Raw genomic sequence first — 21419 nt, 5'->3', positions numbered from 1 at the left:
AGAATCCCGGAGCCACCTCTTTATAATCCCAATTTCTGTCTTGACAATGAGTAAATATTGGGGGAAAGCTTTTGTAAGGGGTACAAGCGGGTGAAGCAAGAAACCGTGTGGCATTTGTCGCATTTTTCCTTGCCCATGGAAAATGACCGGTACTCACAGTAACCAGGGTGGTGATATTTACCACTCCACTATTATTTCCCACACCAGATCCAGACTGCAATCCCTGCGAGACCTGCGTGAGGGCAGCAGTCAGTATGTTTAAAGATACACTGTTATGTTGCAAGGAATTGTCCCAGGAGGTGACATTTTTAAGGAGCAGACGCACACAGTGTTGACTATCACTATGAAGGGAAAAACAAAAGACTTCAGTCAAATTAAAAGATGTAAGATTAAAGACGGAGGTTTCAGTAGACATAGGATCATGACATGGCATTTCCATCTCACAAGTGGTGGCGAAAAGGGTTGGCAAAATATTGGAATCAGCATGGATCGGCATAGGTATCGGCCATGCCCGAGTAACCGCCCAGAGCCTTATCTTAGAAATTGGCTTCTGACTGGCCCATTGGATCATCAGGACCAGACACCACAGGATCAGTAGATTCTTCATTCTGTTCCTTCACACCTTTAGCTGAAGTCGAGGCTAGCAGACTCCCAGGTATCCTACGCACGAGTTGCTCAGGCACCCAAAGCGGTTCCGTTCGATCCTGTGGAAAAATACAAACAGAACCTCGTGCCCATATCAGCACGGGATCAGGTCCGTACCACTGGCCTGAAAGCACATCCTTCCACTTCACTTTCCCTAAGGAAAGGGGGGCAGGTGGCGAACAATGTCTGTCAGCCGCAGAATTATCATTTGCATCCAAAGTTAAAAAATTAATGGTAAAAGGAGCCAGAGACAAACGCTCTTTAGGAGTACGGCTTGCTCCTATTCCCCCTTTTTGTCTGTGCAAAAGTTCTTTAATCGTTCTATGAGCTCTCTCCACAATTCCCTGACCTTGGGGGTTGTAAGGCAAGCCATGAGTCAGTTGCACTCCCATAGTGGAGCAGAAAGAGGTGAATTGTTGACCAGTGTACGCCGGCCCATTATCTGTCTTCAAGGAGCATGGAAGGCCCCAGGCGGCCCAAGCCTCTAGGCAATGGGAGATGACATGATGGCCTTTTTCTCCTGCCAAAGCAGAGGCATGCATAATTCCAGAGAAAGTATCTACTGAGACATGAACATATTTTAGGGAACCAAACTCTGCAATATGAGTTACATCCATTTGCCAAATCGTAAGAGGTCGCAAGCCTCGGGGGTTAACACCAAAAGAAGGGAGATGATGAAATGGAACACAATGAGAACAATCTAAGACAATCTGTCTCGCTTCTGCTCGAGGAATAGAGAAGCACTTACGAAGTGTTTGGGAGTTAACATGAAATTTATTATGAAAGTCTCGAGCACTGTCAAGAGAAGAAAGAAAACAAATTGTGTGGGTAGCGGCATCTGCCCTTGCGTTTCCTTCAACAATAGGTCCAGGGAGAGCCGTATGAGCTCTTATATGTACAGGATAAAAGGGCGCAGAACGGCCCAAAATCAAATTTTGTAACTGAGTAAATAAAGATGAAACTTTGTTGTTAAGATTGATGGCACCTACAGTTTCCAACACCTTAAGTGCTCCTTAGAGAAGTCCTCTTATTCCCTGGGTTCAGGCTGACTGAGGGCAAAAGATCCAAATACTGGTGTATCTTGCCTTCTGTACTCCAATCTCTAAGTTTGATCTTAATCATCCAGCAAGCCAGTCTCACCAGTCATAAAGTAAGAGTACTGGGCTTTAACTTTAATGTCCATCACTTTACAGTTATTTACCCTTTTATCTAACTGGAGTCTGCATTAGTTCTGGAAGTTACCACTATCTGTTCTGGTATCTGTTACCACTATCTGTTAGGTGATGGCTTATTATCACAAGTTACCTAGGTTGCGTGTTCTTGAAGCAGCTACTTCTGCAAAACATTAATAGGTAACAGTTTTACAAAATGAAATAAGTAAGAGTAAAAATATATTCTGCTTGTATAATAGCTATTTTGAATTTTGACTGAGAACCACATTATATTCCCTATTTGAGATCATAGTAATTTTACAACAAAAAAAAACAATCTTTTGATTATAACTTTAAATAAGCTGAAGTCTGACTTATTTTGGAGTCACTCTAACATGCAGTAAGGTGGGAGGCAGAGCCTTATCTCAGGTAAGGCGTGGCTCCTTACAAATCTTAAGTGTTCTAATTTTGATGTTGATCTTTGTTTCTTCCTTAAATATCATTAAGTAGTGTACATATACTGTTTCCTGAGTCTATATAAACTTTATAATTAACACAATTTAACATTGTATCTAAAACATGAATTAAAGAAAGGCTGAGAGAGTTTTTAACTCTCCTTTTGTGTGATAAAGTGGCAAAATACCTTTATGTTTCACAAAATTAACCTTTAAACAAGTCAGGCTCTAACTTTTATAAATACATTTATATTTGAAGTTCTTTATCTCAATGTAAAAAGTAACAAATTTTACACGTACCCCATTGATAGCAGGTCCTATAATAGAACATTAAATGATAGAAATAAATCCCCAATTAAAATTTACTCTTTATAAGTTTAAGATTACCATTACAGACAAGTTTAATCTGGAGAATAGCACAGCTTGATAAATTCCCTGCTTTAAAAACTTGTATACCTGAAAAATATGAACATATTTAATATACAACTAGTGACCATTTCACAATTACCTTGACATTTGTATCTTACCAAATTTAGTTTTTAAAGAAAAATTTAGACTCTGTAACATAGTACAATACTTTTAACAGTTGTTTAACCATAATTGGATAAACCCCAATTTTTAAGATTAATTGCTCTAAAGAAAAAAAACTTAATAGATACAAAGTTAAGGGTAAATTAGTGTTTCTAAGAAATCCTTGTCATTTTACCATATAGATTAAGCTTTGGTTTATATCAACACATTAGTATTTCACCTTAGGAAAAACCTTTAATAGCTTTAGCTGTCTCACATACACACAACCAACTTAGTTACACACAGACTTGTTGAAACTTGCCCTTCACTTACACACAGACTTTTTTAGCATTTACTTAGACCCTCATGTATTTCATTATATAACACTTTCTTATCCAGAAAGATTTTCTTCTTCACTAAATATAGTTGTATTTTTAGAACCTTTTATTTTTTCTTTTTTATGTGTTGACCCCCATTTGTTCACATTCTGAAACAACTCTTATGAAATTTCTGAATTTAGATAAATTACACCATTTTAACAAGATAAAATACTTTGTTGTTTATAGTACTCTAACTGAGACACAGTTGAAACCTTTAGAACCCTTTGTATATAGAATTGTACTTGTTAAGACATAACTCTTAGTAACCTTGTTTTTAGTCAAGATATTAGACAAGTGTCCTGAACAGTATTTGCTGTCTCTTTCCTGTTGAAGAAAAGTCCTAGAAACAATTGATATTAGACATTGTTTAACATCAACATTCCATTAGTTTGACCACCTAGAGACTTGCAAGTTATTTTTAAAGACATTTCACTTTTATTAGTTTACTCAATTTAAATTGAACCTTTTTAAATCACGTGAATAAAAGTATTTGGATCCATTTTTAAATTTTAATTTTAGGAGCGCTCAGTTTTGATACAGACAAAACATGACATTAGACAGCACAACATACACATAACACAAAATCAAAGGCCTTGTAACTTTATAGGTGAATCTCCATTGCAATGTAACAGATGTTCAAAAACTTTAGTTGAATAAAAAATAGAACTGATCAAAAAGAAAAAAAATCATTAACCTAGGTATGCAAGATCAAAATTATGAGCTCAAAAATACAGCATTAAAGAAAAACAAAACAAAACAAGAATCCTGGAAAATGAGTTAATTCTGTGTAGCAGCCCAGAAGTTTAAAACAGACACCCTTTTTTCTTTCTTTTTTTCTTATCTTCAGGTTACCTCCCTTTCCCGCTGAGACCGCTGCAGTCTACATTCCAATGCAGGCTTCAGCAAGGCCAGGCAAGGGGGAGGGAGGATCACCCAGGACTTTTTAACCCTTTTTCTTCCTGGTTGAGAAATCAGGTTAGGTTTGAATGCAGAAAATCACAAAACATTATTTCTTACTACTTTTGAGGAACGGAGCTGCTGAGCTCTCTGCCTAGGGGGAGGACTGCTTCAAGGACACGGGTGTTCCCTCCCTAGGTGGCCATGGAGCTGCGTGGAAGGGATCAGGAGGGGGGCCTTTTTCTGTCTCTTGTGATAGTTTCTCTTGATCCAACAAGCCCTTATCTAAAAACCAAGGGGCTTTGTCTTCTACAGTTTTTAAAACTTCCTAGCTGAGGAAACCTCTAAAGGTGCTCCATTAGCCTTTAATAAAGCCTTTAATAGTCCTTCCATGCGAAGGAAGGCAGCGGCTAAGCCTGCATTTGTTAATGGGCCACCTATTTCTCTACAAGCTTTCATCCATGCCTCTATGTCTTTGCTTTTAAATGGATTAATAGCATTTCTGCATTCTCTTGTACATTGTTCATATACTAATTGTTTAATTAAAGGCATAGCTACATCAGCATCCCCGAAGATCTTTCCTGCTGCATCTACCATTCTAGCCACGAAATCTGAAAAAGCTTCTGTGGGGCCTTGGACAATTTTTGTTAAGTTACCTCGCACTTCTCCTTTGTTAGGAAGTGCTTTCCAGGCAGCAATGCAGATCTTATTAATTTGTTCATAAACCTCTAATGGAAAGCCTGTTTGCTGATTGGCAAATCTACCCTGCCCCAGAAGCATATCTACATCCCAGGCAGGTTTGCCCATAGCTTGGTTGCGTGCAGCCTGTTCATTGGCCCCCTCTAACACGAAGGCTCTCCAGTCTAAATATTTACCTGGGGAAACACAAGCTTTCACTAAACTGGCCCAGTCCGAGGGGGTCATGCAGAATCTATTGAGCCCCTCTATTTGGGCGATAGTAAAAGCAGCATCCACACCATAAGTGCGGACAGATTCTGCTATATTCTTTATCGTTTTAAATTCTATGGGTTCCTGATGTCTTCCCCCATCATTATCCTGGAATACAGGACAGGCAAACCCCAACTCTACATGGGCAGCCCTCCAAGCTGCAGAGTTAAAAGTTCTACCCGTGCCTGGAACCCCTCCCACATATGGGGGAGGATCATAGGCTAGAGCTGGCTTCTGTTCTTCCTCATAGTCCTTTTGTCTAAAATCTTTTTGCCTCTTAGTTCCCCCTTCTTTTATCTTCACCTTCCGTAAGTGCTGCGTTAGCTCCTTCACTTCCTCATCACCGTCTGATTCTGACTCCCCTGTATCTTCTGGTGTTCTAAGGGCTTTTAAATCTGGGTATAGTCTCCTCTTTGGAATAGCTCCATAAACCTGCTCTCCTGCACTATGTTTACTGGAAGTACTCATAGAATCCTCGGACTTCTCCTCATGTAGTTGTTCAAGAACTTCCTGTCCTTTATGAATAGCTTCCTGACATCTACCATCAAGAATACATCCTTTTATTAATTTCCATAGCGGTATCACCCCTTTCTCCAATTGTCCCTGCTCCTGAAGGAAATCCAAATCTTTTCCCAACTTATCCCAGCTGGCAGGAGTCAAGCTTCCAGAGACAGCAAACCATGGGGCTGCTTTATCAATTCTTACAAGGAATGTTTCTAAAGTACTGCGTTTGACCTTGAGCTCTTTGGAGCGCAACAAAAAATCTAAAGACTGTACCAATGAACTAGATGGAGAATTGCCCATAATGAAAGCAGCGTTCAGAGCAAGCAGAATGAAAGCGAAAACAAAATATCTTTCTTTGTTGACCGACTATGCAAAGTCGATTATATTTATCTTTGTTGACCGACTATGCAAAGTCGGATTGTATTTATCTTTGTTGACCGACTATGCAAAGTCGGTTGTATTTATCTTTGTTGACCGACTATGCAAAGTCGGTTGTATTTATCTTTGTTGACCGACTATGCAAAGTCGGTTGTATTTATCTTTGTTGACCGACTATGCAAAGTCGGTTACCGCTCTCTCTTATCTATAGAGGAGCGCCACACTTACCTGTGGTATTCACCGGTGCACCCCCTGACCACTGAAAGTTCTGACTCCCGGGTTTCGGCACCACCTGTCGTGTCCCTCGCCCGCAAGAAAGCACGACACAGGAATCTTCCTTCAGCAATTTAATAAGGACCTTATTGTTATAAAACCATGATTTTTCTTCTTCCTCCTTTTGAGCCGAATTCACACACTTTTATACTCTTGCAATAGCCAATCTACTCCTGCCACTTGGCTTATGTTCATAGGTGTTCCCACTTGCAACAGTTGGCTCAACCAAATATGGGCTTGTTTACCTAGAAAGCACTTCAGGAAACCATCGCCATCTTATCATGGTGGCGAGGCGGCTCGCCACATCAGTGAGTTTGAAAAGTGTCAATAGGAACTTCCCAAACTGAAATGCAAAGAAGAAAAAGAAATTTTCCTTCCCCTCTACTTCAATCTGAGTCCACAGGGTAGGCAATGTGACTGCTTAAACAATATGAGAGCCATGGTCAGGCTCTGTAGATTTGGGGTGGGCAGCTCATGCAATGAGGATTTCTACTGCTCTCCTCCAAGCAGGGATCAAGAAATCTGCTAAGCCTGGATTCAATTAAACTTGAACTATTTGGAAGCTACTGTGAATAAGTAACTAAATGTGGATTTGCATCGTATAGCCTCCACCATCGGATTCTTTAGTTTCAACAAGACCTCAAATAGGATAAAATTTTCTACTACCTTGCTTAGTCAGGCACCATTATTTGTTTTGAGTTTTTTTTTTTTTTTTTTTTTTTTTGGTAAATTCTGTACTTTTGCTAGTGCTACAGCAAACAGAATCCCCTTATTCTTTCTCTAGTTTCAGTAGCCCAGGAAGTTGTCCTGTGAGTGAATTTGAGGAGTCATGCTCACTCTGATTGACTTGGTTGTCTGTTGAATAATAAGGGTGACTGCCACAGTAAAACAATGAGGAATTCATGTGAATGAGGTGGCCCAGGAAAGACTGAACCAGGGGTTGCCAGTTAGGTGTTTACAAACAACATGAAATGCCATGTTCAGGATTGACTGCTGGTATGATGTTCCAGCTAGCTAAAACAGTAAAGTTTGGATTGCTATTACTGTTAATAAAATGCATCTTTACCAATTAGGTCTTATAAAATGCCAGGGAAAAGAGTTACCAATTTTTTTTTGCTCATATTTTTTATTTACATACATTATAGCTCTGTATTGATTCAAGTTACCATCTACATTGTATGTCCTCTCAATTCAGCCTACTGGACTCACTTAATACTTCTTTTAGGACAGGTCTGCTAGCAAGTTTTTTTCAGTTTCTGTTTATCTGTGATACCTTAATTTCTCTTTTGTTTTAAAATTGTAGTTTTGCTGGATATAAAACACTTGGGTTACATTCTTTCAGCACTTTGAATATGTAATCCCACTGTTTTCTTTTCTTTTTCATTTTTTTGGGTCTTTTTCTTTCTTTATTTATTTTATTGTAAAAAAATGGGATACATGTTGTTTCTGTTTGTACATGGGGTGGTAGCATACCATTTGCATATTCATACATTTATGTAGAGTAATAATGTTTGATTCATTCTGTTATTGTTTTCCTTCACCCCATCCCTCCCACCTCTCTTTTACCTCTATACAGTCCCTCCTTCCTCCATTGTTGCCCCCCTCCCACCCCGCATCATGTGTCATCATCCGCTTATCAGTGAGATCATTCGTCTTTTGGATTTTTGAGATTGGCTTATCTCACTTAGCATGATATTCTCCAATTTCATCCATTTGCCTGCAAATGCCATAATTTTATCATTCTTTATACCTGAGTAATATACCACCGTTTCTTTATCCATTCATCAATTGAAGGGCATCTAGGTTGGTTCCACAGTCTGGCTATTGTGAATTGAGCAGCTATGAACATTGATGTGGCTGTATCTCTGTAGTATGCTGATTTTAAGTCCTTTGGGTACAGACCGAGGAGTGGGATAGCTGGGTCAAATGGTGGTTCCATTCCAAGTTTTCTAAGGAATCTCCACACTGCTTTCTAGAGTGGCTGCACTAATTTGCAGCCCCACCAGCAATGTATGAGTGTACCTTTTTCCCCACATCCTCGCCAACACCTATTGTTGCTTGTATTCTTGATAATCGCCATTCTAATTGGGGTGAGAAGGAATCTTAGTGTAATTTTGATTTGCATTTCTCTTATTAGTAAAGATGGTGAACATTTTTCATATGTTTGTTGATTGCTTGTAGATCTTCTTCTGTGAAGTGTCTATTCATATTCTTAGCCCATTTGTTGATTGGGTTATTTGTATTCTTGGTGTAGAGTTTTTGAGTTCTTTATATATTCTGGAAATTAGTGCTCTATCTGAAGTATGAGTGGCAAAGATATTCTCCCACTCTGTAGGCTCTCTCTTCACATTGCTGTAAGTTTCCTTTGCTGAGAGAAAGCTATTTAGTTTGAATCTATCCCAGTTATTGATTTTTGCTTTTATTTCTTGTGCTATGAGAGTCCTGTTAAGGAAGTCTGAACCTAAGCCAACAAGGTGAAGAATTGAACATACTTTTTCTTCTATAAGATGCAGGGTCTCTGGTCTGATTTCAAGGTCCTTGATCCATTGTGAGTTGATTTTTGTGCAGGGTGAGAGATAGGAGTTTAGTTTCATTCTGTTGAATATGGATTTACAGTTTTCCCAGCACCATTTGCTGAAGAGGCTATCTTTTCTCCATTGCATATTTTTGGCCCCTTTGTCTAATATGAGAAAATTGTATTTATTTGGGTTTGTGTCCATGTCCTCTATTCTGTACCAATGATCTACTTGTCTATTTTGGTGCCAATACCATGCTGTTTTTGTTAGTATTGCTTTGTAGTATAGTTGAAGTTCTGGTATTGCAATACTCTCTGTTTCATTCTTCCTGTTAAGGATTGCTTTAGCTATTCTGGGTTTCTTATTCTTCCAGTTGAATTTCATGATTGCTTGCTCTACTTCTGTAAGGTACATCATTGGGATTTTAATTGGAATTGCATTGAATCTGTATAGCACTTTTGGTAGTACGTCCATTTTGACAATATTAATTCTGCCTATCCAAGAACATGGGAGATCTTTCCATCTTCTAAGGTCTTCCTTAATTTCTTTCTTCAATGTTTTGTAGTTTTCATTGTAGAGATCTTTTACCTCTTTGGTTAGATTTATTCCCAAGTATTTTATTGTTTTTGAGGTTATTGCAAATGGGCTTGTTTTCCTCATTTCCCTTTTAGCTATTTTGTTGCTTGCATATAAAAATCCTTTAGATTTATGTGTGTTTTTATAGCCTGCTAGTTTGCTGAATTCATTGATGAGGTCTAGAAGTTTTCTGGAGGAGGTTTTTGGATCCTCTAAATATAGTATCATGTCATCTGCAAATAACGACAGCATAAGTTCCTCTTTTGTTATTCGTATCCCTTTAATTTCTTTGGTCTGCCTAATTGCTCTGGCTAGAGCTTCGAGGACAATGTTGAATAGAAGTGTTGAAAGAGGACATCCCTGTCTCGTTCCCATTTTTAAAGGGAATGGTTTCAGTTTTTCTCCATTAAGAATGATGTTGGCCATGGGCTTAGCATAAATAGCCTTTACAATGTTCAGGTATGTTCCTACTATCCCTATTTTTTCTAGTGTTTTGAGCATGAAGGGGTGTTGTATTTTGTTGAACGCTTTTTCTGCATCAATTGAAATGACCATATGATCCTTATCCTTAAGTCTATTGACATGATGGATTACGTTTATTGATTTACGAATGTTGACCCATGCTTGCATTCCAGGGATGAACCCCACTTGATCATGGTGCACGATTTTCTTAATATGTTTTTGGATACGATTTGCCAATATTTTTTAAGGATCTTTGCATCTATATTCATCAAGAATATTGGTCTAAAATTTTCTTTCCTTGATGTGTCTTTTCCTGGTTTGGATATGAGCGTGATATTAGCTTCATAGAATGAGTTCAGTAGGGTACCCTCCTTTTCTATTTCATGGTATACTTTAAGAAGTATTGGAATGAGTTCTTCTTTGAAGGTCTTGTAGAACTCAGCTGAGAATCCGTCTGGTCCTGGGCTTCTCTTGGATGGTAGATTTTTAATGGCTTCTTCTATTTCAATGATTGATATTGATCTGTTTATTTATTTTTTTATTTTTTTCATCTCTTTAAGTTGTGTATGTCCTCCTGGTTCAGTTTGGGAGGAGCATATGTCTCTAGAAATTTGTCAGTGTCTTCGGTAGTTTCTATTTTGTTGGAATACAGATTTTCAAAGTAACTTCTCATTATGTTCTGTATCTCAGTGGTGTCAGTCATGATATTTCCTTTTGCATCATGTATTTTAGTAATTTGAGTCTTCTCTCTCCTTTCCTTTGTTAGTGTGACTAAGGGTTTCTCTATTTTCTTTACTTTCTCAAAGAACCAACTTTTTGTTTTGTCAAGTTTTTGAATAGTTTCTTTTGTTTCAATTTCATTGATTTCAGCTCTGATTTTAATTATTTCCTGTCTTCAACTACTTTTGCTGTTATTCCTTTCTTCTTTTTCTAGGGCTTTGAGCTGTTATGTTAGGTCATTTAGTTGTTGACTTTTCATTCTTTTCTGGAATGCCCTCCATGCAATGAATTTTCTTCTTAGTACCGATTTCATAGTGTCCCAGAGATTTTGATATGTTGTATTGTCACTCTCATTGACCTCTAAGAACTTTTTAATCTTTTCCCTGATGTTTTTTGTTATCCATGATTCATTCAATAGCATATTATTTAGTCTCCAGGTGTTGGAGCAATTTCTCTTTTTTATTTTGTCATTGATTTCTACTCTCGGTCCATTATGATCTGATAGAACACAAGGCAGTATCTCTATTTTTTTGCATTTCCTAAGGGCTGCTTTGTGGCATAACATATGGTCTATTTTCAAGAAGGTTCCATGGACTGCTGAGAAGAAAGTGAATCTGCTCGTTGATGGATGGAATATTCTACATATGTCTATTAAGTCTAGGTTATTGATTGTGTTATTGAGTTCTATGGTTTCTTTGGTTGGATTTTGTTTGGAAGATCTATTTAATGGTGAGAGCAGTGCATTAAAGTCACCCAGAATTACTGTGTTGTGGTCTATGTGATTCCTGAAATTGAGAAGGATTTTTTTGATGTACAGGGATGCACCATTGTTTGGGGCATAAATATTTAGTATCATTATGTCTTCCTGATTTATGGTTCCCTTAAGCAGTATGAAATGTCCTTCTTTATCCCTTCTGACTAACTTTGGCTTGAAGTCCACTTTATCTGATATAAGGATGGAAACCCCTGCTTTTTTACTGAGTCCATGTGCATGGTAGTTTTTTTTCCCATCCTTTCACCTTTAGTCTGTGGATGTCTTTTTCTATGAGATGAGTCTCTTGCAGGCAGCATATTGTTGGGTCTTTCTTTTTAATCCATTCTGCCAGTCTATGTCTTTTGATTGATGAGTTTAGGCCATTAACATTCAGGGTTATTGTTGAGATATGATTTGTATTCCCAGTCATTTGGTTTATTTTGGTTTTTAAGTTGACTTGGTTTCTCCTTTGAGTGGTTTTTCTCTAAGGTAGTTCCTCCCTTTGCTGACCTACATTGTTGTTTTTCATTTCCTCCTCATGGAATATTTTGTTGAGAACATTCTATAGTGCAGGCTTTCTATTTGTAAATTCTTTTAACTTTTGTTTATCATGGAAGGATTTTATTTCATCTTCATATCTGAAGGTTAGTTTTCCTGGGTATGGGATTCTTGGTTGGCAACCATGTTCTTTCAGAGCTTGAAATATGTTGGTCCAGGCCCTTCTAGCTTTTAGAGTCTGGGTTGAGAAGTTGGCTGCTATCCATTTGGGTCTCCCCCTATATGCAGTCTGATGCTTTTCTCTCATGGATGACAAAATCCTATCTTTATTTGGAGTGTTAGGCATTTTCATTATAATGTGCCTTGGTGTGGATCTGTTGTGATTCTGTGTATTTGGTGTTCTGTAAGCCTCTTGTATTTGATTTTCCATTTCATTCTTCAGGTTTGGAAAATTTTCTGATATTATTTTATTGAATAGGTTGTTCATTCCTTTGGTTTGTATCTCTGTGCCTTCCTCAATCCAAATAATTCTTAATTTTGGTTTTTCATGGTGTTCCACAGTTCTTGGAGATTCTGTTCATGATTTCTTACCATCTTCTCTGTTTGGGCAACTTTATTTTCAAGATTAAATATTTTGTCTTCATTGTCTGAGGTTCTGTCTTCCAAGTGGTCTAGTCTTTTGGTGATACTTTCCATTGAGATTTTTATTTGGTTTATTGTCTCCTTCATTTCAAGGATTTCCATTTTTTTTTTTTTGAGAACCTCTCTCTTTGTTGAAATGATTATTTGCTTCCTGCAGATGCTCTTTCAGCTTATTGGTATTATCATTCATTGCCTGCATTTGCTCTCTTATCTCATCCTTTGCTTCGTGAATCATCTTAATCATGTATAATCTGAAGTCCTTTTCTGACATTTTTTCTAACATACTGTCATTGAATTCTATTAATATAGAATCTAGATTTGTTTGGATCATTTTCTTTCCTTGTTTTTTTTCAAGTTGTTCATGTATCTTCCCCTCTAGCAGTGCAGATCTGGGGTATTGCAGATTTCCCCCATAGGCTTATATTGGCCGTATAGTTTTCCAAAACCCTTTCTTTAAGAGGAGATTAATATTAGCAGTGCCCAAATCAGACACTATTCAATCCTAGACCAAATAGCCCCTATGGGGACAATAACACAATTGTCATAGTAAACAAAATGTGTTCAAATATAATCTTTGGTAAAACAAACATCTTTGCAATAAGGTCTGTGGTTTCTAATGGAGAACAAAGAGGATGCAGAGGGATGTAGAATGTGACTGTTAATGGAATAAGAAAAGAATATACAGAAGTTCTAGAAAATTGAAAGTGTGAGAGTGTAATCAAATGTATCGAATGTTAGCATGCAAAAAAGGGAGAAAGAGACTCTGAGGGAACAGGGAAACAAAAGGAAAAGAGAGCAAGGAAAGTAAAGAAATAAAAACTTAAATTTTTTAATAAGGAGATAAAAGAAAATCTACTGTATAACAGTCATATACTAATGAAACCTCCCAATGTTCAGTAGCCTGATGCATGAGAGGTACCTGACAATGAGCATCCAGCCTCCAGCAGGTGTCACAGGATGGGATTTGCCCCACCCAAGGATCTGAGCTATGGCTTCCAGGATTATCCAAGATGGCCACTCTGGCTTCCAAATGTGTTGGCAAATGGGGAGCTGCAGCTCAGGGGTGGACATGGTTAGCTGGAGGTCCATGAGATGGGATGCGGTTGGTCCGGCAGGGGTCCTGGAGGTCTGGTTTGTTTGGTGTGTTTGTGGGATCCTGGAGGCTGGGTGCAAGCAGTCGGTCTGGGGTCCTGGTGATAGGGCGTGGTCAGTTGGTCTGGGGGTCCTGGTGGCATGGAGCAGTCAGTCGATGTGAGGGCCCCAGAGGCAGGGAGTGATCGGTTAGGCTGAGGGATCCTGGAGACGGGGCTCAGTCAGTCTGGTCAGGAGTCCTACAAGGCCTGGCTATTGTCTCAAAATGGCGGCAGTCAGATGTAATCAAATCTGCAAGTATGGTAACAGTGAACTTCCAGGCAACAGCAGGCAACTGGTGCTCCACTGGTGGTCGGCGATCAGTTTGCTGACTGTTGTCGGATGATCAGGAGGTGAACCTCCTCTTTTTCTTTTTTTAGTTGTAGGTAGACATAACTTTATTTATTTTTTTATGTTGTGCTGAGGATTGAACCCAGTGCCTGACATATGCTAGGCAAGCATTGTGTCACTGAGCCACAACCTCAGCCCTATCCCAGTTATCTGACTCTGATTTCTGTAAGGGCTTTGCCATTAATTCTTTCAAAAATTTGTTTAAGTTGTTGATGGATAATTATTTTATTTATTTATATGTGGTTCTGAGAATCAAACCCAATGCCTCACACATGCTACGCAAGCACTCTACCACTGAGCTACATGCCTAGCCCTTCTATTAATCTTACTGAGCATCCCTTGTAAGGAATAAGCTTTCTACTTTTGAAAGTTCTCTTAATATTTAACTTTTGATAGTTTATCTGTGATGAATTTAAGTGTGTATGTTTTTTATGGTATCCATATTGGAGTTCATAAAGACTTTTTGGATGTTTTGAACATTACTCAAATGGTTTATCCTTTCTCCTCTTCTGGGTTTCCCATTATGCATACATTGGTATGCTTGATGATTAACATGTAGGTCTTTGAAACCTTGTTGAGTTTTCCTCGCTTGTTTTCTCTTTAGAGTTCTCAGACTAGATAATCTCAATTCAATTATCTGTAGCTTATTTATTTCATTTTTTAATTTTTTTTAATTGTAAACAAATGGGATACATGTTGTTTCTCTGTTTGAACATGGAGTAAAGGCATACCATTTGTGTAATCATAAATTTACATAGGGTAATGTTGGTTGATTCATTCTGTTATTTTTCCCTTCCCCCCAACCCTAACCCTAACCCTAACCCTAAACCTTCCCCCCAATGCTCCCACCCCTCTTTTCCCTCTATACAGTCCTTCCTTCCTCCATTTTTGCTCCCCTCCCTAACCCTAACTCTAACCCTAAAACTAACCCTCCCATGCCCCATTATGTTCATCATCCACTTATTAGCAAGATCATTCTTCCTTTGGTTTTTTGAGATTGGCTTAACTCACTTAGCATGATATTCTCCAATTTCATCCATTTGCCTGCAAATGCCATAACTTTATCATTCTTTATGTCTGAGTAGTATTCCATTGTATATAAATATATATACCACAGATTCTTCATCCATTCATCAATTGAAGGGCATCTAGGTTGGTTCCACAGTCTGGCTATTGTGAATTGAGCAGCTATGAACATTGATGTGGTGGTATCTCTGTAGTATGCTGATTTTAAGTCCTTTGGGTATAGGCCAAGGAGTGGGACAGCTGGGTCAAATGGTGGTTCCATTCCAAGTTTTCTAAGGAATCTCCATACTGCTTTCCAGAGTGGCTGCACTAATTTGCAGCCCCACCAGCAATGTATGAGTGTACCTTTTTCCCCACATCATCGGCAACACCTGTTGTTGCTTGTATTCTTTATAATTGCCATTCTGATTGGGGTGAGAAGGAATATTAGGGTGGTTTTGATTTGCATTTCTCTTATTAGTAAAGATGGTGAAAATTTTTCCATGTTTGTTGATTGCTTGTAGGTCTTCTTCTGTGAAGTGTCTGTTTATTTCCTTAGCCCATTTGTCAATTGGGTTATTTGTATTCTTGGTGTAGAGTTTTTTGAGTTCTTTATATATTCTGGAGATTAGTGCTCTATCTGAAGTATGATTGGCAAAGATTTTCTCCCACTCTGTAGGCTCTTTCTTCACATTGCTGATAGTTTCCTTTGCTGAGAGAAAGTTTTTTTAGTTTGAATCTATCCCAGTTATTGATTCTTGCTTTTATTTCTTGTGCTATGGGAGTCCTGTTGAGGAAGTCTGGTCCTAAGTTGACATGTTGAATATCTGGACCTACTTTTTCTTCTATAAGATGCAAGTTCTCTGGTCTGATTCTGAGGTCCTTAATGCATTTTTGAATTTAGTTCATGAATGGTGAGAGATATGGGTTTAGTTTCATTCTGTTACATATGAATTTCCAATTTTCTCAGCACCATTTGTGAAGAGGCTATCTTTTCTGCATTGCATATTTTTCGGCACTTTTGCCTAGTTTTAGAAAAGTGTATTTATTTGGGTTTGTGTCTGTGTCCTCTATTCTGTACCATTGATCCACTGTCTATTTTGGAACCAATACCATGCCGTTTTTGTTACTATAGCTTTGTAGTATAGTTGAAGTTCTGGTATTGCAATACCCCCAGCTTCAATTTTTCTGTGAAGGATTGCTTTAGATATTCTGGGTTTCTTATTCTTCCAGATGAATTTCGTGATTGCTTGTTCTATTTCTGTAAGGTATGTCATTGGGATATTAATTGGAATTGCATTGAATCTGTATAGCACTTTTGGTAGTATGTCCATTTTGACAATATTAATTCTTCCTATACAAGAACATGGGAGATCTTTCCATCTTCTAAGGTTTTCTTTAATTTCTTTCCTTAGTGTTCTGTAGTTCTCATTGTAGAGGTCTTTCACCTCTTTGGTTAGATTGATTCCCAAGTATTTTATTTTTTTTGAAACTATTGTGAATGGGGTAGCTTTCCTAACTTCTCTTTCTGAAGATTCATCACTTACGTATAAAATGCATTAGATTTATGAGCATTGATCTTATATCCTGCTCTATTACTGAATTCACTTATGAGTTCTAAAATTTTCTGGTGGAATTTCCTGGTTTTCTAAGTATATAATCATATCATCAGCAAATAGGGATAGTTTGAGTTCTTCTTTTGCTCTTCGTATCCCTTTAATTTTTTGGTCTGTCTAATTGCTCTGGCTAGAGTTTCAAGGATGATATTGAATAGGAGTGGTGAAAGAGGACATCCCTGCCTTGTTCCAGATTTTAGGGGGAATGCTTTCAGTTTTTTCAGCATTTAGAATGATATTAGCCATGGGCTTAGCATAGATTGCCTTTATAATGTTAAGGAATGTTCCCACTACCCCAATTTTTTCTAGTGTTTTGAGCATGAAGGGGTGCTGTATTTTATCAAATGCTTAAACTCAAAGCTGAAATCAATGAATTGAAACAAAAGGAACAATACAAAAAATTGACAAAATAAATAGTTGGTTCCTGGAAAAATTAAACAAAATTGATAAACCCTTGGCCACACTAACAAAGAGAAGATGAAAGAAAACACAAATCAACAAAATTCGGATTTAACAAAGAAATATCACATCAGATAAGATTGAATTTCAAAACATAATTGGAAGCTATTTTGAAAATCTGTACTCCAACAAAAGAGAAAATTTTGAAGATCAACAGGTTTCTAGAGACATACGAATTGCCTAAACTAAACGAGGAGGACATACACAATTTAAATAGACCAATTTCAAGTAATGAAATAGAAGAAGTCATCAAAAGCCTACCAACAAGGAAACATCCAGGACCTGATAGGTTCTCAGACAAGTTCTACAAAACCTTTAAAGAAGAGCTCAATCCATACTTTGCAAAGTATTCCATGAAATAGAAGAGGAGTGAACTCTCCCAAAGTCATTCTATGAAGCCAATATCACCCTGATACCTAAATTAGACAGAGAAACATTGAGGAAAGAAAATTTTAGACCAATATCCTTAATGAACATCGACGCAAAAATTCTCAACAAAATTTTAGCAAATCACATACAAAAACATATTAATATATAGTGCACCATGATCAAGTGGGTTTCATCCCAGGGATGCAAGGTTGGTTCAACATCAGAAAATCAATAAATGTAATTCACCATATCAGCAGACTTAAAGTTAAGAATCACATGATTCTTTCAATAGATGCAGAAAAGGCATTTGATAAAATCCAGCACCACTTCATGTAGCTTATTTATTTCTTTTGCCAGTCAAATCTGCTGTTGACCCTTCCAGTGAATTTTATTTAAAGTAGACTTTACTTTCTGGAGCATATTTAGGTTTATAGGAAGGTACCAGAGATATCCATGTATCTCCTGCCCTCAACATAGGCATGTTCTCCCTCATTAACACCCTGTACCATGGGGCCATATGTGTTAAAATAATAAAACCTGTATTCATGAATCACCAAACAAAGTTTATCATTTACATTAGGTTTCCCTCCTGTCTTGTACTTTCTATGAGTTTGGACAAATACTTAATGATTGATGTGTACACCATTATAGTGTCCTACCTCTCTACCATTTCAAAAGTGACAAATTGACCCCTTTGTCTTAATCATCCTTCTTTAGCCCTTGTTATTTTTCTTGAATCTGGTCTGTCTGGTAAAAAAGATTAACTCTATCATGTTTTTGTGTTTAAGTATATGTATTTGTGTGGTATAATCTTTTTTTTAACCACCTATATCATAATGATTTTCTTTGAACTGAATTTTGGCAGTTTCTTTAAAAATCTAAATGGATTATTTTTTATTGGTGTTTAAACAATTTACATTTTATTTAATGCAATTGTCATGTTTAGACTTCTATCATTTTCGATTTAGTTGCATGTATACCTTTTATTTTTTTAATTAGTTTCATTTTTAAAAAAAAATTATTTCAATATTCTTCAGAATTCTTTTAAATTTTATTTTTGTACCATTGTTGTGGTACTAGGGATTTAAAAAAATAGCTTTGTGTGGGCTAGGCAAGGGCTCTATCACAGAAGTATATCACTGTTGCTTTTTAAACTTTTATTTTGAGACAGGGTCCTGCTAAGTCACCCAGGCAATCCTACCTTAGATTCCTGAGTCATTTGGGGATTACAGGTGTGTAACAGCATACCCAGTTGGCAATTAACTGTTGTGTATTCAGTTTTAACCTATTATCTTGTATTGCTTAGCAGTTCCTGGAAATTTTGTATTTGTGTTTTCTATTTTTTACATTTATAATCATAACATCAGTAAACATTGACAGTTTACTTTTTCTTTTCATATATATATATGAAAATATATATATATGAAATATATATATATATATATATATATATTGTGCTGGGGAATCAAACCCAGCCAATCTTGTATCTTTATACCTTTTATTCAATGAGTCTTGTGAATTTCTAATATATCTTTTGATATGAGGGAACATTCATACCTTGCTATTGATCTTAATAAGAAAGTTAGTTTCTCACTGTTAAATATCATGTTAACTGCAATTCTTTTGGTAGATGTTCTTTATCGAATTTAATAAGTTCCTTATTCCTAGCTTATGGAGAGTTTTTATTATGGTGTTGGATATGGGCAAATGATTTTCTGCAACTCTTAACTTGAACTTAGGATTATTATTTCAGCTGTTTTATGAGTAATTTACTGCAATCAGTTTTCACATGTTCTACCATCCTTCCATCATTGAGTAATCTTACTTGGTTGTGGTATATACTTTTTTATATATTGATTTTTTCTCCCATATTTTAAAAAAATTGGTGAATTATAATTTGTAAATGATGGGATTTGTTGTTATATATTCATAGATGCATATAATATATTAATAAAATTGGCCACAAATCACTCTCCATCAAAACCCCACCCCCCCACCTCCACCCTTGATATCTTTTCTCTACTGACTTCTCTTGATTTTTAGATTTCCCCACCTCCACTCTCTCTCTTTCTTCTTTCTATCTTTTCTTTCTTTCTTTCTTCTTTCTTTCTTTCTTCTTTTCTTTCTTTCTTCTCTAGCTGCTTGCATGTGAGAGAGACTCATGATCCTTAACCTTCTGAGTTTGCCTTATTTCACCTAATATAAGAGTCTCCAGTTCCATTCTTTTGAATAAATACTGAGGTGTGGTATAACTAGGTCATGTGGTGGTCCATGCCTAGTCTTCTAAGGAAAATTTATACTGATTTCCACAGTGGTTGTACTAATTTTCAGTCCCACCAGCAGTGTAAAAATGTTCCTTTTCTCTACATCCTCTCCAGCATTATTATTATTTTGTTCTTGATGACTGCTATTCTGACTGTTGTGCATGAAATCTCAGTGTAGTTTTGATTTGCATTTACAAAATTGCTAATGATGTTGAACCTTATTTCTTATATTGTTGGCCATTTATATTTCTTTTTTTGAGAAGTGTCTAATTTATTTTTCATTTATTAAAAGATTATTTTGTTTTTGGGTGTAAATTTTTGGTGTAAGAGTTTGTTTTGTTTTCTTTAGTGTAAAATCCTTAAATATTCTAGATATTAATTATCAGAAGAGTAGCAGCAAAGATTTTCATCCATTCTGTAGGTTCTCTTTTCACATTCCTAATATTTTCTTTACTGGGCAGAAGCCTTTTATTTGATGTCCTATTTATTAATTCTTGGCATTATTTCCTGAGTTTTTGGGGTCCTATTGAGAAAGGTCATTGCCTGTGCCTATAAACTGTAGTGTTGACTGTGTTCATTCGAGGAGTTGCATAGTTTCTTGAACTCACAGCCTTTTTAACATATGTCATACCACTAGCTACACACCCCTACCCTGATTTGGTTGAGGATTTTGTTGTTGGATTTTTTTTTTTTCTCTTGAGAGAAACTGATCTAGTTTTCCTTTGTTTTAATATCTGACTTGGGTATTAGGGTGATGCTTTCCACAAAGGATGAGTTAGGAAGCATTCAGTCTGCTTCTGCTTCTGTTGTGTTTCTTTTTCTTTCTTTTTTTTTTTTTTTTTTTTGCAGTGCTGGGGATTGATCCCAGGGCCTTGTGCTTGCAAGGCAGGCACTCCAACTGAGTTATATCCCCAGCCCTACTTCTGTTTCTTGATAGACATTGTAGAAATTGCTATTTCTGATTGCATATTTAATAGAACTCACCAGTGAAACCATCTGAATCTGATGTTTCTTTTTGGAAGCTACTGTTAATTCACTGTCTCTTAACATACATGTAACAGATCTATTGAGGTATTTCTCCTTGTATGCATTTTTGGTAGATTGTTATCATTTAAGAATCAATCTATATCAATTTGCAAACACAGTGTTGCTGCATGATATTCTTATTTGTACTGTTAATGTCTGTGAGATCCATGTTTTGAGTACTGTTTCATTTGTGATGTGATTTGTGACTCCTCTTTTCATGGTTAGCATGGTGACCGGTTTCTCAACTTTTATTGTTCTTAACAAGAGAGTTTGGGTTTTGATGTTTTTTATCTGTGATTTCCCATTTCATTGATTTGTCTTTTTAAAATTTTTATATCTTATACTTGTAGATGAACAGAATGCCTTTATATATTTTGTTTTATATTTTTTATGTGGTGCTAAGGATTGAACCCACTTCACACATGTGTGAGCAAGTACTCCGCTCACTGAGCCCCAGCCCCCATTTCATTGTTTTCTCACCTTTTAGTTCTGTCTACTTTGTATAGATTTAGTTTGCTCTTCTTCTCTAGTTTCTCAAGGTAGAAGATTAGATTTTTATTTTAGATATCTTAAACTTGATGCATTTGTTGCTCTAAAAGCTCCACATCCTTGCTTTCATGGCACCTCTCCAATTTGATAAGTTGTACTTTTATTATTTTATTTGGCTTTAATTTTTTATAGACTGCATTTTGATTCATTATACACAAATGGGGTATATATTTTGTTTCTATGATGTACACCAATACAGATTCGTACCTTTCGTGTAATCATTACATGTACCTGATGCTTGTCTCATTCCACCATTTTTCATACCCCCACTCCTCCTCATTTTCTTCTACATATCTAAGTTCCCCACTTATTCTCTCATTCCCCACCCCCACCCCCATTA

General features: G+C 36.8%; 1 protein-coding gene across 1 annotated transcript in view; it reads left to right on the top strand.

Moving 5' to 3' along the window:
• Positions 1 to 21419, top strand: part of LOC124974660 (non-histone chromosomal protein HMG-14-like) — a 131062-nt gene that overhangs the window by 5916 nt on the left and 103727 nt on the right. The window contains exon 2 of the mRNA XM_047537764.1: positions 629 to 754. Within this exon, the coding sequence (XP_047393720.1) occupies positions 629 to 754 (126 nt within the window). The remainder of the gene's footprint in view (positions 1 to 628; positions 755 to 21419) is intronic.

The sequence above is a fragment of the Sciurus carolinensis genome, unplaced genomic scaffold (assembly GCF_902686445.1).
Source record: "Sciurus carolinensis unplaced genomic scaffold, mSciCar1.2, whole genome shotgun sequence".
Lineage (NCBI taxonomy): Eukaryota > Metazoa > Chordata > Mammalia > Rodentia > Sciuridae > Sciurus > Sciurus carolinensis.
Note: the sequence above shows the minus strand (reverse complement) of the source record. Positions and strands in the feature narration are given on the sequence as shown.